General features: G+C 40.6%; 1 protein-coding gene across 6 annotated transcripts in view; it reads left to right on the forward strand.

The window, feature by feature from the left end:
• Positions 1–15,760, forward strand: part of MAEA (macrophage erythroblast attacher) — a 50,773-nt gene that overhangs the window by 12,314 nt on the left and 22,699 nt on the right. For all 6 annotated transcript variants that reach the window (XM_027662672.1, XM_027662673.1, XM_027662669.1 and 3 more), the window contains 2 exons: positions 5,485–5,667; positions 9,832–10,035. In XM_027662672.1, the coding sequence (XP_027518473.1) occupies positions 5,560–5,667; positions 9,832–10,035 (312 nt within the window). In that variant the 5' untranslated portion in view covers positions 5,485–5,559. The remainder of the gene's footprint in view (positions 1–5,484; positions 5,668–9,831; positions 10,036–15,760) is intronic.

Consider the following 15,760-nt stretch of genomic DNA (forward strand, 5'->3'; position numbering starts at 1 on the left):
CTATAGAGCCCTTGTAGTTACAGTTACTTATTTGAACCCTAGATAAATAAAGTGGACGTGTGTGTTGGCTCTGATGGTAATGAGTGCTGGATTTCTAGCTGTGACTGTTTTTCCTCCGTTGTGGCTGGAGGACCACAACACCTCTGCAAAGACCTCGCCACAGTTCATGTTTGGTCTGTTATGTTGCAGAGAGCCCTTCGGCAGTGTGTGTATCCAATTTGTTTGGAAACCACAGGTGCTTAATGAGTGAGTGACTGGGTCAGTTGGAGAAGCTGTGAATGTGCAACAAGGCAAAAACTTTGCTACATTCTCGAAATGCCATTAAGCTGCTTAATGGAATTCAAGGTGCTAAAAGGAGCCTGAGTCCAGTCTGAATGTCTGACTTCCACCAACATAAATGCCACTGAGGTAGCAAAGCCTTTTAAGCTTTGATCGCTATAATTAATGAACTTCTGTGAGGGGAAAAGGATTTGCATTCTCCTCTCCCCTTCAATATTTTTAAAGGCTGTAAGATGGTATGTTCTTGTTGCAAGGTTTGTAAAGCCAGTGTTCTGTGAGCCTGTAGAGATAAGCAAGAGCTGGGGTGAGAGTGTGATCAGCTGCTATTTCTGTATATTTGATTTATGGATGGAGTACTAAGTGTGTGCACATAGATACATTTAGAAAACCTTGAAAAGAAAAATGAAGAATCTCATTAAAATGTTGATAATGAGTGTGAAAACAATATGGATTGTAGGATGCTGTGTAATGGATTGGCTGGTTTAGAACCATAGAATGGTTTGGTTCGAAGGGACCTTAAAGATAATATAGTTCCAACCTCCCTGCCATGTCTATTAGACCAGATTGCTCAAAGCCCCATCCAGCCTGGTCTTGAACACTTCCAGGGATGTGGCATCCACAACTTTGCTGGGCAACCTGTTCCAGTGCTTCACCACCCTCACAGTAAAGAATTTCTTCCTAGTATCCAATCTAAACCTGCCCTCTGTCAGTTTAAAGCCATTCTCCCTTGTCCTGTCACTCCATGCCCTTGACAAAAGCCCCACTCCAGCTCTCCTGTAGCCCCTTTAGACACTGGAAGGTGCTAGAAGGTCTCCATGGAGCCTTCTCTGCTCCAGGCTGAATAGCCCCAGCTCTCTCAGCCTGTTTTTATTGGAGAGGTGCTCCAGCCCTCTGATCACCTCCGTGGCCTCCTCTGGACTTGCTCCAACATGTCCATGTCTTTCTCAGATTTGGGGCTCCAGAGCTGGCTGCAGCACTGCTGGTGGGGCTTCACGAGGGAGAAAAGAGGGGGAAGTTGCCTCCCTTGACCTGCTGGTCACACTTGTCTTGATGCAGCTCAGGATGCAGTTGGCTTCATATTGTTTATATTTTGTTAAATATTTATTTTCAGGCTGATAATTAACACTTGAAGTGTTTACAGTTTGCTAACCATCAGGTTACAATATATGTAATGCTGGCTTTTTCCCCCCTGGTTTTAATATGTATTCAAAAAACTCAAGAAAATGGAATCACTTAGTGATTATTGAAAACTGTCTTTTAATGAAAATGTATTTAGTATTAAATTCACTATATTTAAGGGTATTTCAAGTTACATTTGATGTAGCTTGTGAAAAGTTTGCCTACAGTTGCCCAATTTGAACAGTTTTAGCCACTCCATGATTTTAGAACTTTCAATCTTGGTTTGGTACCTTATTGGCATTCATGGGCTTTTTGGGCTGAAGGTCAGGCAGTAAACATCACAGTTGAGTGTGTGCTTAAAAACTGCCTCAGACATCCTGAGCTCTGCAGCTTTCTACTGCCTGCACTCCACAACCAACATGTGGCTCTCAGGGCAGTCTTTCCTCCTCTTCCACCAGTTCAAGCTTGTAGATCCAGAAGGATCCTCTCCTAAGTCTTGTCTCCACAGCTAGAGGTTTCTGGAGCGTGTTCTGGGAGAGCACACCAGTTTTCTGGCTTTCTAAAACCAGAGTGAAGTAACTCCTGAAATGAAGAAAATATCAGGTTAATCAGTTTTCTCTGCCTCTCTGTTGGCATTTAGCACCTGGAAGCAGACACACTACATTTGCAGAAGCCTCCAGCCAAGTAGACTTTCCTTCATATCACAGCAAAATTTTGATCTTGGAAAAACTTATGTTACTGTAATTTTACCCCTTGTGTAGGCTATTCTAACTTCAGTCAAATTCCTTTTCACTAGATTTAAGTTTGACCTGGTTTGGTACATGCTGAAGTTGAATAATGTGTCTGCAGCTGTGGAAGCTGATGAACAAAAGGAGCAGAATCTGTTTAGTGACACTGGATTTAAATGTGCTGCCCACTAGTATTTTACAACTCTCCTTTGTATCCCCTTGTGTGTTCATGGTATGAGCCAGCTGGGTGTGGTTTTTCAAGCTCTAACGAGTCAGACAAGTTGGTATTGTGCTTATACAGAACACATTCTGGTCAGTACTTGCTGCTTTATTTCAAATTTTTTTGATGTTTAGTAACTCATTCTTTTTTCCTTAAAGTAATGCTTCCCTAGGCAGAGTTCTGTAGGTCACTTTTTCCCCTAAAGACTTTGTAATTCAGGCTGGGTCACAGAATGGTACTGGCAGGAAAGACTGAAGGTCTCTAACAACTAATGATATTTAAATTTTGCACCTGTCTCTTGATCCAAAAAGTTTGGTGTTCACTTTTTTCTAAACAGGAACTGAAAATTAAAGTGAATCGTAATTAAGAATTTTTAGAGTTGCATTGTCCAGAAAACTTTACGTTCTCCTTCCATTTACTTTCATTATTGGAGGGAAAAAATGAACTTATTGGTATAGAGCCTGTAACTTTTGAAGAGTCCTGCAGTAAAGCAAACCAGCACTGGGCAGCAGAATCTTTTGGAGCCTTGGAACTGCAGGAGTAACAAAAGAACCAGTGGATCAAGATGCAAAGTAGAGATAAAATGCTTTCTCTGAAAGGAATGTAGCAGTTGCAGTTTCTAAATTTTGGCATTCATAGAATCTAGTCCTGTAAAGAGAGTGTGAAAGCTGTACCTGGGGACAACTTACAAATATTCTCTTAAAAACTGATGGCTCTATAGTAAGAAACAAGTGCTTGTGCAAATTATGAAAAGCTGTGGTAAAGAGTATTTACTGCCAGCTTCAGTTATGCAAATAATTTCGTTGTACCTTTCATTTCCCTTGCTAAAGTTATGTTTTGCAATATGTTTTTTATTTACTTCTCAGAGTATATGGCAGAGCAGTTCAACTCACAGCCTCTTCCACACGGGATAGTCAGATCATTCTTAGGGTAGAGGGGAAAAAAATAAAACAATATTCAAAAACCTATTGCACCTAGATGCATTCTAAATGATATGTAATGATGCCAGCTGAAAATGAAAGTTCAATTGTTCTAAATGTCATACGAACACAAAAACTGTGCCAGAAATCTGCACACTAAAGAGATGGAACACAGGAAACTGGAGCTGTTATTGCTCTTGCAATAGGAACTGCAGATAAGGAACTAGGGAAAAGGGAGATTAAACATAGATGTTTTTTCAAACTGACTAGATCTGTGTCCTGCTCAAAATTTAACAAAAGCACTTCCTGTAGTCAAAAAGTAGTAGCTTGTGCAAGTTCTGATTGATGTAGCTTTGCAGTGTGGCATGGAAAGCTGATTAATGAAATGCTTGCAGAAATGTTCTTCAGTGAACAGTAAGAAAAATGTAGGGGGAGGAAAGCGAAAAAGTTGCCTTAATGCTGTCTGACATCAAGTCTTGGAAAAAAGTTTCCATGTTCAAAAGCTTGAGATGTCAAAATAACGGCCCCCCAAAACATCCCTTCTGTCTACGAGGCTCTAAAATGTTTCATACTTTTTGTGAAATGGAGGAGTGAGAGTTGTAGATGGAATAAAAGATGGTTATATAGGCAACTAAGTAGGCGTTGAAGCCTGTTAATTGTGATGGTTTATGTGGTTTGAGGTTTGGGTGGGTGTAGTGCTGGGATTTTAGGGCAAGATGTATAAGGAAAATAATTATTTTAGCTTGATGCTTCCTGTGCTAAAGGCTCGTTCTGACATTTGTTTAGTTCTTAGTTTGAGATGCCAAAAACCATTAAATAGATCATTTCAGTGTTCCTGAGAGGAAGAAGAGAGCCCTTTCATATCTTATCAGGAGTATCCTTGTGTTACATTTCTACTACAAATAAAAACAACCTACTGTAGGTCGTGCAAAGTCTTGGAAAGCGACTCTGAACCAAACTGTTCTCTAATAGGGAACTGCAGTGATTAATGTAGTAACCTCTTCCCTAATGGAGCCCCAAAGGAGTCTGGCCCCTGGGGACACTTTCTTGCATATGAAAGATTAGAGTGAGGAAAATGGAGACCTTGATATAATTGATTAGAAGTTATATGCTTGAAAGATTTGTAATCAAACATAAAGGTGATACGTACCAAACAGGGCCCTGATTCGCGTTTCCTGTTTTACCTTTAACCTGTGTAATCTGATTGCTGGTGAAATTATGCCTTTGATTAATGGAAAAGCAATCAGGCTTATCATAACTACCTGAAAGAACTTCTCATGGAGTTTTTCAAGATAAAAGATTCAGATTAATCAAAGTGTACAACACTGGAATGTTTTTTAAAATTCCCGTTTCTGTGAAGTAACAGACCTTCCTGTCCAAATTGCTGGAAGCTTTTCCCAAATCATTCACCAGGCTGTGGACTACTCCCATATATGTGTCCTTAATTGCCATCAGTAGCAGTTTTGATACAACTGTCCCATAAAGGTGTGGAACAAGTAGGGCAGGAGACCTCCAAGACTGGTTGATCTCACCCAGGAATGAAGCCTGGGTGAGAGGAATTTAACCAACTTAGTCATACAGGGTTTTATCACTATGAAAATTTACATGGAATTTCTCTTGGCATTCCTTGTAGTCCCAGTGGAAGTAATGTTCAAAAGTAGTCTTTTGTGAACAGAAGTATGCAGGAGTCCTATTAGGTTTCCTAAAGAACTGTTGGTGTACTATATATATGGTTTTTAGTAGCCAATATGCATTATACATGCTTTCTCAAAGGTAACTTTTTCTTTAATGAATTCCTGAAGGAAAGAAATGTAAACTTAAAAAATCAAGTGCTGAAGGGTGATCTCTTGGTTGTAGTTTAACTTGTAGCTTTCCTTTTGTAGGGACACATTTGTCTTTGCTTTCTGTTCTCCCTGGACTGTTTCCATCAGTGCTTGCCACAGCCAAAGCAGGATAGGTAAAACTGGTACCAGAAAAGAAACTACAGTATTTATGTCCTGTCATTTTTTTCATAATCTTTGAAGTGTCAGGTCCTTGCTGAGAGGCCTTAAATAAGGGCTTTGATACGAGAACTCAGGTTCAATTAATGACCTCTAGTCTCCTGGACCCGAGGTGTGCTTTGGGGGTGCATCGGGTGAAATCATCAGTCTCTCTGAACTCTAGAGGACCTGACTGTTTTAAACACAGAAATTCTGACGCCTTCATACTCCCCGTTCAGGTGCCGTACGAAACACTGAACAAACGATTCCGGGCCGCGCAGAAGAACATTGACCGGGAGACCAGCCACGTCACCATGGTGGTGGCAGAGCTGGAGAAGACACTGAGCAGTTGTCCTGCTGTGGACTCAGTGGTCAGTCTCCTGGACGGAGTCGTTGAAAAGCTCAGCGTCCTGAAACGCAAGGTAAGTGATGTTCTGCCTCCTCTGCTTGGTCTTCGCAGAGCGAACGGGAACAGTTTCCTGCAGTGCTGTCTGCTCGGGTTTTCTTCTCCAGGTAACGAGTGTTACTGGCACTTCAAATGCAGGCCTTGGAATGCACACTGAAATCTTGCTTTGCTGTGCTTGTGAAATATGGCTCGGTGTTCCATCATGGCTGGGCTTCGCGAACGAAGGTTTGGGAAGGCACTATCCACATTTGCTACAGGCACACTGGTGGCTTATGAGGCCAATACGTGACAGACAAATCCGACTGCAAAAGGCACAGCAGAAAGACTCCTTAGATGGTGTATTCTGCAAGGCATGGTTCTTTCTGCGTTGTCTTTTCTCCTCAAGAGTGATCCTGCGTGTGTTCTCGAAGGAGACAGCTGCGTTATAGATGGTGTGTCTCCAGGCCTCCCGATTTGAGGCCAGAGTAGACCAGTTATGGAGATCAATATGGCCAAGGCTGAGATGTTGTTTCAGGGAGTCCTTGTATCTTTTCTTCGGGGCTCCTCTCATGCGGCAGCCAGTGGCAAGTTCACCATAGAGCAGGATCTTAGGGAGGCAGTGGTTGGTCCTTCATCCTTGAGACGTGCCCTGCCCATCGCAGCTGCGTTCTCAGCAACATGGCCTCAATGCTTGTGACAGCAGCTTGCTCTAGAACAGATGGATTGGTCACATAATCTGACCAGTGGATGTTAAGGATTGTACGGAGGCAGCGTTGATGGAAGCGTGTGAAATGTGGCTCGGTGTTCCACGACTAAGCATAACAAACCTCTGTTGAGAGGTAAAATTAATATGTATTTTTAGTCCTGAAAAGGAATTTTGCTACCCACAAAAAAAAATTAGTAGCAAAATGAATTGATTTGTATGAGTTCCTGCTTGTCTAATGGAAAGCTTTGTGCCAGTAGCATTAATTGATCACTCAAAGAGCAAAACAGGTAGAAGATGAAGCTGAAAAATGTTTGACCTCCAGTGCAGGAATAGATGTAAGCAGTGTTGAGGCTTCTTTGCAGAAGCAAGTGCAAGTTGTCCTGAATTGTTACTTGAAATTTTTTTTATAAACACTAAACTTGCAAGCTGAAAGATTCCTAGGGAATATTAAGGGAATTTTAAACAAAATTTGGCAAGATAACCTGCTTCTAACTGTTAAGCTTGAACAAAATACAGCCAACCTTTCATGCCTTTACCACATCTTTCTTAGAAAAAGATGTATATGTTCTTAGAAAAAGAAGTGTAAGCCATCCTTATTTTGGATGGGAATATTATTCATCCTGAGAGTCATCAGAACACTTACTTGAAACAAGTCTTGCAGAAAAATGAAAATAGCTCTGTCGCCTGACTTTAAAGCAGTGCTTCTCCAAAAATAAACAGATGAAACATAGTAGCAGAGTCATTTCATTAAAACTTAAATGAAATAACCAACAGATATAAATCTTGAGACAGTATTAAGTGAAGCATCAAAATACCTTGGAGCTTTGTAACATGAAAATAACACTGTCATGTGTGTTGATTTGGGGTTTTCTGCTTGAACAAGTCAGCTGGGTTGAAAAGCTCTTCTGCAAAAGACTTCATAAATTAATTGCTCTTTTCATCTTTGGATTGTGAGACTTAAAGAGGTCTTGAAGGATATGTGTTTTTTTCACTTCTCCATTACTTACAGAAAGAAATAAGTGCTATTTCTGAGAGAAGTGTTGGGTTTTGCTTGTAGGTGTGTAGTAATGATGTGGAGGAGTGAAAGTTATTTACTTGTTAAATCTTTACTGACTGTGGGGGTGTGTCTGAAGGCATTGCTTAATGTTTTGGGTGCAAAGCTCCATTTTAATGTAATTGCTCATTTGTTTTTGATTGCCTGAAAGACTGTGGAGAATCTTGTAGCTGCTCAGAAATAACAAAAGGCAAAAAAAAAATTTGTTTAACAATAAAAGTCTTCTGAAATACAAAGGTCTTGTTTCTGTTCCAAACCCTTCACTCCCAACTGTCTTCTCTGTATCTCTGTAATCTCTGCCCCAAGCAAAATGATTGTTTTCTTTAGGGCCTTTGGACCCTGTGGGATCTCTGTTTCCTCCTGTGCTTAGACAAGGATCTGATGAACTGCTGAGATGGCCATAATAGAATTAGATGGTTCCTTTATTTAACACCTTACTCTTAAAAGAGAGGTTTTCAACACAGCAGGTTTCTTGGGTTCTGAAAACGATCCTGGGGAAACCTAGGCCTTTGTGGTTTTCCCTTTCTATCCTGTTAGTATGCTTGTTCCCTCAAGTTCTATTAATGTCCAGCGGGGTAGGTCCAGATAGACTTGGTTCAGAGAGTTTTGAAAAGGATCTGTAGCCTTTCTGAATGTGCTAGAAGGATCAAAAACCCAGCAAGAGCTGTGTAAGTCCAGATACAAACCCATATAAGCAGAGCCCTTTGGAATGAGAAAGGGTCTAACCTTTGTGCCTGGCTGGCTTGAATTCTCTTAGTTGTATTCAGAATATTTCTCAAGGTTACCTTCACATCTGGTAACACTGCAGACATCTAAAAAGTGAAAGTGAGCTTTGGCTTGAGTTACTCTTTGCTTGCTGAATGGGAAAAGGCTCAGTTTATAACTTAAAGTACTTATCTCCAAACTGTATGTTACAAAATAAAGCTAAATTCAGTAATAGAACTCAGACTTCAGTAATAAAAATAACTCAAGGTACAAATGTTTACATGGATTTTAGTAAAAGACTCGTGTATAGTGACTAAGTTTTTAGATACTTGAGCTGGGTATCAAGGGCCAGATCAGAGTCAGGCTTAATTGGGGCAAATTTTTGGTGGGAGTTTCTTGCACAAGTTTTCTCTTATTTCACTTTGCTTTTCAAACACTGATCCTTCCAGAAAAAGTGTCTCTATAGGCAGGCCTGGTAAACACAACTAGAACCAACCTGTGCTGCCAGGGCTGGAGCTGTTATCCAAGAATGACACTGTAGCCTGAATAACTTGAGTGCTGGGAAGGCAGCTGTGTCAGCACAGAGTGCAGGGGGGCTGCCAAAAGCCCGCCAGGTGATCTGGGCTGTGCTGGGCTGACAAACCTGCCTGTGCCTTCCTGTGCAGTTATTGAAACCCAAGCCAGCGAGTTTAAAGTCACCACCACAAGGCAACCCAACCTGCAATTGCATCACTGGGGATGGATTCCAGGTGGGAAAGGTGCTAACCATCCTCTGCTGGTTTGCCTTTACCTTAGCAAGCATATAAAGGTACTGCCAGCTTTCTGGAGTTCTTGTAGCCTGGCATGACCCAGAGTTGTCACGTGCTGTGTACTGAGTCAGCAAGCTTGGAGTGATGAGGTGTCTGTCATAAAATTGCCTGGAAAAATCGGCAGCATAACCATTCAGCCATGTAACTTTAAGGCTGAAGGGAAGCAAGTATGAGCTGAGTGCTTGTTTTTTAATAAAAAAAAATAACTGTAGAGATGTGTTGGGGTGTGTGTTTCGTGCTGGATGTGCCAATATGTTGCTTTAAAAAAGTCATTCCCCCAGGCAAATGTATTTTCCTAAGTAAGGCTCCCTAACAGTGGATTCATGCTTCCACAGCAGCAGAGTTAAATAAAACAGTACCACCTTAACAAAACTGATGATTTTTAAAAAACTACTCTTAGGTCCTTGCATCACAGGTGCCAGGAGGCCAACTGTTTGTATAATTTTCATTATTGCATGACTGATTAAAATGGCTCCAGTGTATCAGAAGTAATGTGGGTTTACTCTGCATCACTCCTCAGTAGAACTAATTCAGCAGGACAGCTGCTGGAGGAAGGAGCCATACATAGGTTAGAGGTGGAAATTTTGCTTTCAAATGCTTGAACCAGGTGACTGCAAACCCCCACAAAGCACTTTGCAGGCTATTCCAGCAGTTGCTGCTGCAGGTGATACTTTGCTGGTTTTGGACAAATTGCAAATCAAGCAGAAAAATGTATATATTCATAATGTCAAATAAGTCAGAACCTATTTCTGTGCAAGAATGTCTCAGAACTGGACCAGCCATGCTCAAACTTATGCACTACCATAGGAAATGTGTTAAATGTGTTTCTAAATGAACTATATAGAGTGCTATGTAAAGGGTGCTTACAAACAATTACCCTGGAGATTGAAAATGCATCCCTCTTCACTGTTAACTTTTACTTTTCAGGCCGTTGAATCAATCCAGGCCGAAGATGAAAGTGCAAAGCTGTGCAAACGCAGGATTGAACACCTGAAAGAGCACAGTAGTGACCAGCCAGCTGCTGCAAACATGTGGAAGAAGAAGCGCATGGATCGGATGATGGTGGAGCACCTCCTGCGCTGCGGCTACTACAACACAGCTGTAAAGCTGGCCAGGCAAAGCGGCATCGAGGTGGGCAGCAGTGGGAACTAACCAACAAAATGGTGGGAAAGAGCAACTTGGCAAATAGAAAAAAAGCTCCTTCAGCCTTGTAGCAGTCATTTTTCTGTATTAGGACGTTGATCTGTTAATCTTTTTAGGCTTGAGTTTGTTCGCCTGACTCGACGTAAATTGTATTTTATTGTATTAAATGAGTAAAAATTGAAGGTGTAGTTTTTAGTCACAAATTAAATGCTCTTAGATAAACACCTTGCCCTCTTAAAACTCAGATTAATTCTCAAATGTCATACAGAATTTCTTGTTAGAGGTCTCTAGGCTGCTGATTTAGCAGTTGGTGGAGCTTCCCATCTGTCTAGCCACACTCAGATGATATGTGTAGGTGACCAGACTGAGCAGAACAGCATATGCTGATTGCAGGAGCAACTGTTCTATTGTATCATCCTACTATTTAATGCATTGAGAGGAAAGCTGCTTTTTATTTGGTAAAATATATTTTGATACGATTTGGGTTTTTTAGTAGCCAGTTTATCTTGTATGGTCCATAGAAAGGTTTTACTGCTTTGCTTATTTCACCATTCCATGATACTTGCTTTCCTTTTCACTAGTTGGTTTTGCTTTGGTCTCACAGTGGGTTATGAAGTCCTTGGAGTTTGCATACTTTGGTGTAGCTTCTTTATGCAGAGCAGTGAATCCACACTGTGGTCCTCTGACAGCCACAGGGACACTGAACACATTCTTTAACAATTTGCTGTTTATTTAAAGAAATCATGTTCTGCTAATTTTAGGTAGCATTTGCTATTTGATCCTGAGCAATCTTTGAATCATAAGTTCTTTTGATATTCCTGATTCCAGAAGGGATGCAACTCTTCTGCAACTCTGTCTGTAAAGATGCTGAGAACTGAGTTGTATTATGTGACTTCCATACTTCACCTTTCTTAGGTGGCATAGTGAACAGCTCTCTAAGCTTGTTGAGGGGAAAGAGATTTTTGTTGCTGATGTTAAATTAGAGCATATGCACTTGTTCTTTGTCTTGTAACATGATTGTATCTGTCACAGGTCTCTGTTATTCCTTGGCTGCTTTACTGGTCTGATCCTGTTCAACCACCAGCGATCTCAGTACAAGCCAAATAGGAAACAGCATGTAGAGGTTGAATAGAAGTGAGAGGGGAAGTAGGTTACAAAGTATTAATAAGAAATAGTCCTGAAAAAATCAACTGTAAGAGGCTGCTGTGCCTCACTAAAGATACAGCCCATGCATGGGAGTCAAAAGACCCAAGGCAGTTATGCTGGGATAGCTGCAGCTGACTGGTCAGCAGCTCTTCCACTTCTGGTAGATGTTTCCCTCTGTTTTGAGCAGGAGCTCATCTCTGCTGAATCATCATGTTACTGTACCTACTAGGTCTGCTGAAAAAGCACTATGGAAATATTTTCACTTTCAAAGCAAGTTCTATTACGCCTGATTAAGTAACACTCACCTTTGGTTCAGACACGAGCATGGAAGTCGGTCATGATACACTGCAAGATCATGTGGTACAAAGCATTGCACTTGTGAAGCCTTAAAGCTTTTCATTCTGTTTGCTGAATAGGAAATTTTATGCTTAAACAAAGATAGTTTTAAATAAGATTATTTACCTTATGCCTTCAAGCCTAAGAGTTTTTATTTGCATAATATTGAAGTAACTGGAATAACACAGAATGTAGTTGCCCGTTGAATGCACTGAGGCCATATTTCTTCTAGTTTGCTCAAATTATGCATTTTAGTCATCATTAAAGTTTGTTTTGGCTTAATGAGGATCAGGCTTCCCTCAGTCTTTCTTACTGTGTGGTGGTCCTCTTTGTGAACAGCTTTTACAGCATCAGATACTGGGATTTGGTCATTATACAGAATTTGGGGTTTTGCTGGTTTAATAAGACAACTTCTCCTTTTCTTTTTGTTCTTTTCTTGCTGAAGGATATGAGCATCGAAATATTCTCTAATGTTTAATAATGTAACTTTGCTGTAGAGATTACAAAATGCCATGGTATTCTCTCATCCAAAGGAATCTTTATTTCCTCTGGTCTCACCTGTAATTTTGATCAATGTCCCCACCACCAGTCTTGTCTCAATATCTCAAGACAATATTGTTACCACTGGGTAGACCCCATACCTGAAGTAGGAACCTGAAAAAAGGTGGTGTTTTTGTTCAGCTTGTCCAGCAGCCAGAGGTGAGGCTGGTGGATCAGTTGGGCATGGCCCAGCAATGCACTCCTGTGGCAGAGACAATTCAGCAGCAGTTTGAGTTGCACTGGGATGAGCATCACCAGCAGCAGAAGGGGGATGATCCAACCCCTCTACTCAACCCTGGTTAGACCCATCTGGGGAGCTCTGTCTAGTTCTGGGCTCTGTAGCAGACACATGGGGTGTGGAGTCTCCCTGTACTTGGTGATGCTCAAACCCAGATAACAGTAATCTGCTGTGGGTGACCCCCCCACCTTGAGCAGGGGGACTACAGAACTTCCAGAGGTCCCACCCTTCATCCATTTTGTGATTCTGTTCCTGTGGTTTCAGGTTGAATGGCCAAAGTGCCCTTTGGCACTATTTGGAAAGGCTGAAGGAAGTGGCTCTTTCCATTTCAGTTGTAGCTCAGGGATCCCAGGCTAAACATCTCTGAGGAGCTGCTGGACCAGTCCTGGGAGCAAGTCTCAGCCTGCTGGTTTTAAAGTTTCCTCCATAGCTTGTGACTGTGAAGAGACCTGCAGACTGCTGAGGTGCTTCATGGGTGGAAGCAGTTCAGAAAAGACTCTGCTTCAGTGACCAAAAGCAAGCTATTAAATCATCCCTGTGTTTGCCTGACTGTCTGCTGTGTATTATTGGTAAAGATTGGCTGTGCACCATAGTGTCCAATTCTAATAGTTTTTGATGGGCTGTGACAAATTTTATGCTATTTTCTAAATTAATTACCCTCAGAGGGATGATAGGCTATGAAAGCTTGGAATAGAATGGTTGTAAACTAGGAAGCAAACAGAAGGGAAAGAAATTCTGGATGTGAAAAATTACAGGGAAGTTTAAATATCAAAGTTAGGAAGTAGCTCAGGTAAGGAATAACTTGGAGCATGCAGCATTTATACAGCATAATGGTATGGCAATATAAGAAATAAATTCCAAACATGTAATGTGTGTATTATGTCTTCAAAGAAAAGTAATGCTGCTTGAGAAAGTAAACCAAAATGTGAGTAATATTAAAATAAGAGCTGACAGTCAAGGACAGAAATGTCATGGTTATTCCAAAGTAAATATGGGGTGAAGGGGATTTTATTGTGGACTCTTTTCTTGTTGTCTTCAGGCTCCCTATTGATGTGAAAAACAGTTTGGATTGAAGGTACAAAGTAGATGTTAGGTTTTTGTTATTGCATACAAATAAGCTCATCAGTATCAGCTTGTTACACTTAATAATGATCTTAGTTTGATTCTGTTATGACCTTGGGATGCCACACCAATATAAAAATGCATATTTTCATCTGCAGATTCATATTTTCAGCTAGCTGGCAAGGTTGTCTGTTACCTTCACCTCTGCTATTCCATGTTCTGCTACACTAAATGCTACCTCATTTCTGTGCCATTAATTGATATGCAAATCTAGTTTTGGAAGTGTGTTCCAGTAGGAAGTTGGTTGCTGTTTGTAGATAAGTTTTATAATTAGGTTAAGTATGTAGTGCTTTGTTTGCTGTTTCTAGAGGTGGTGGGGTTTAAAATTTCATGGTTTTTCTCTAGCCCCTTTCAGGAAGAAAAAAAACATGTCAAGTGTCCTTACCTTCTTTCCTTAATTATGTATAGCTGTAGTGATTTTTGCCTGTAGGATTGAAAACAAACCCAGATTCTGAAGCTACCAGTCTCTTATATGCTGTAAATCCTCTTTCTGTCTTTGCTTAGTTTATTTTGGTAAAAGAATATATCTCCTTGCCTTTATGCTGCTGCTGTACAAAAGCTGTACAAGTGGCAATGTTTTTTTCTGTGAAGAATAACATAAATTCAAGCTGAGTTTCAGTGTGTTGGGGTAAGGGAGCAAGTGATTTAGAAATCTATAAACCAGAGAGGGACAGAAGAACTGCCACCCTGGGCAGGGTGGGCATTGGAACTGTAAGGTTGCAGTTGAACACTTGAGTTGAAATAATAACTCTTAAATAGCTTAAAACTGTTTAATTGGACCTTGCATTGGGGATTATACATATCAGTCAAAGTTCTGCAAATTAATGTTCTTAGGTCAGCAATTAAGTAGGTGCATCATCCTTCAAAGATACCAAACTAGCCCTTGGCATTAATATCACAGTGTGCCTTTTGCTTTGGAGAACTGGGGGGGGGGGAATCTCACTATTCAATTGACTTCAAAAGTGTTGTCTGGGCATCTGACCCTTGCAGACATTGATCTGTATTAGAAGGGCTTCTTTATGCTTCAAGGAGTATTAAAACAATTGCCAGCAGTCCCAAAAAGATAAGTTTTCTTCAAGTGGGAGTTCGAATGTCCAGTTTTTGTCAATGGTTTCCTTCTTGAGCAGAACTTCCAAACCTGTGGTAACAGTTATTCCCTGGGCAATATCAAAACAGGGCAAATATTACAAAACCATTCTGAAAATATTTCATTATCTTTCAAAGTAGTAAATATCTTTATAAGAAAATGAATCGAGTTTAAATGAAATAGTAGGCACTGGAAGAGGTGACTATCTTCTGTTCTTCCCTCTCTCCAATTTGGTCCAGTTCCTCTCTTCTGCTGCAGCTTCGCTTTTCGTAAATTGGAACCAGTTTTGAAGGGATTAGCCTAACTAAAAAAGATCCCTGCAGCAAATTCAGGTGTGTTACACTGTCTTAATTTTGTTATGGAAAGCCATGAAATCTTATCTGATGTCCTGTGGGATAAGAGAAACATGAATTCCTAAAGTCAAGCTTCATGGCTTTTAGCTGAGTACCTGATCTCCTCTGTCCTGTTCTACATCAGCGTTCCTTTTTTCAGCCCCAAAGTTAAATGTTCTTTGCTTGCTTTGTAAAAGTATTTCTCAGCACTGTGATACAGACCCTTCAGCTGAGACCTCAGTAAAGTATTGCTGAAGGATTTCTGTCTGTTATGGGGCAAAATCTTACTAAACTGCCATTTTTGTTGTAATCCATTCCCTGAATAACTGTTTCTACTTGATGACTCTCTCAAAAAGTGGGAGATGGAAAATGACCTGCACATTTGAGCATCACAAACAGGAGCAGTATTAAATCTTAACTCAAAAAGTTAAAAGCTGAATAAACACTTCTCTTAACAATCATACCAGTGTACCCTTAGAAATCTTCCTTGTTAAGACACGTAGTCCAAGAATGGCTTGTAGCAAACACACAAATATGTGTTAAAGTAATTAATCAAAACAAGTTTATATTCATAACAATTCAATTTTAAATATATTCAGCATAATGCTTGAATATATTCTTTGTTCCACTGTCATGCAGAACGTAGCCACAGTGACTTTCCAAATGCAGGCTGAATGGCAAAAGGTGTCTTTTGTCAGGAGCTGTTTGTGTCCCTCTCCTGTGACTTGCTGTTCCCAAATTAGAGATATTAGAGGAAAACTACATATGAAGGAGCTTCTGGATGAGTGTGAATGATATAAAGGTGCCAGGATGTTAACTTGTGCTGCTTGGAGCTACCTCACAGCACCAGGCTGTAGAAAGGAAATGGGAAGCTCCTTTAGATGTGTTTTGGCTGTTCCTAGCGTAGGCATG

This window comes from Corapipo altera, unplaced genomic scaffold (genome assembly GCF_003945725.1).
Source record: "Corapipo altera isolate COAL_440 unplaced genomic scaffold, ASM394572v1 95, whole genome shotgun sequence".
Classification (NCBI taxonomy): Eukaryota; Metazoa; Chordata; class Aves; order Passeriformes; family Pipridae; genus Corapipo; species Corapipo altera.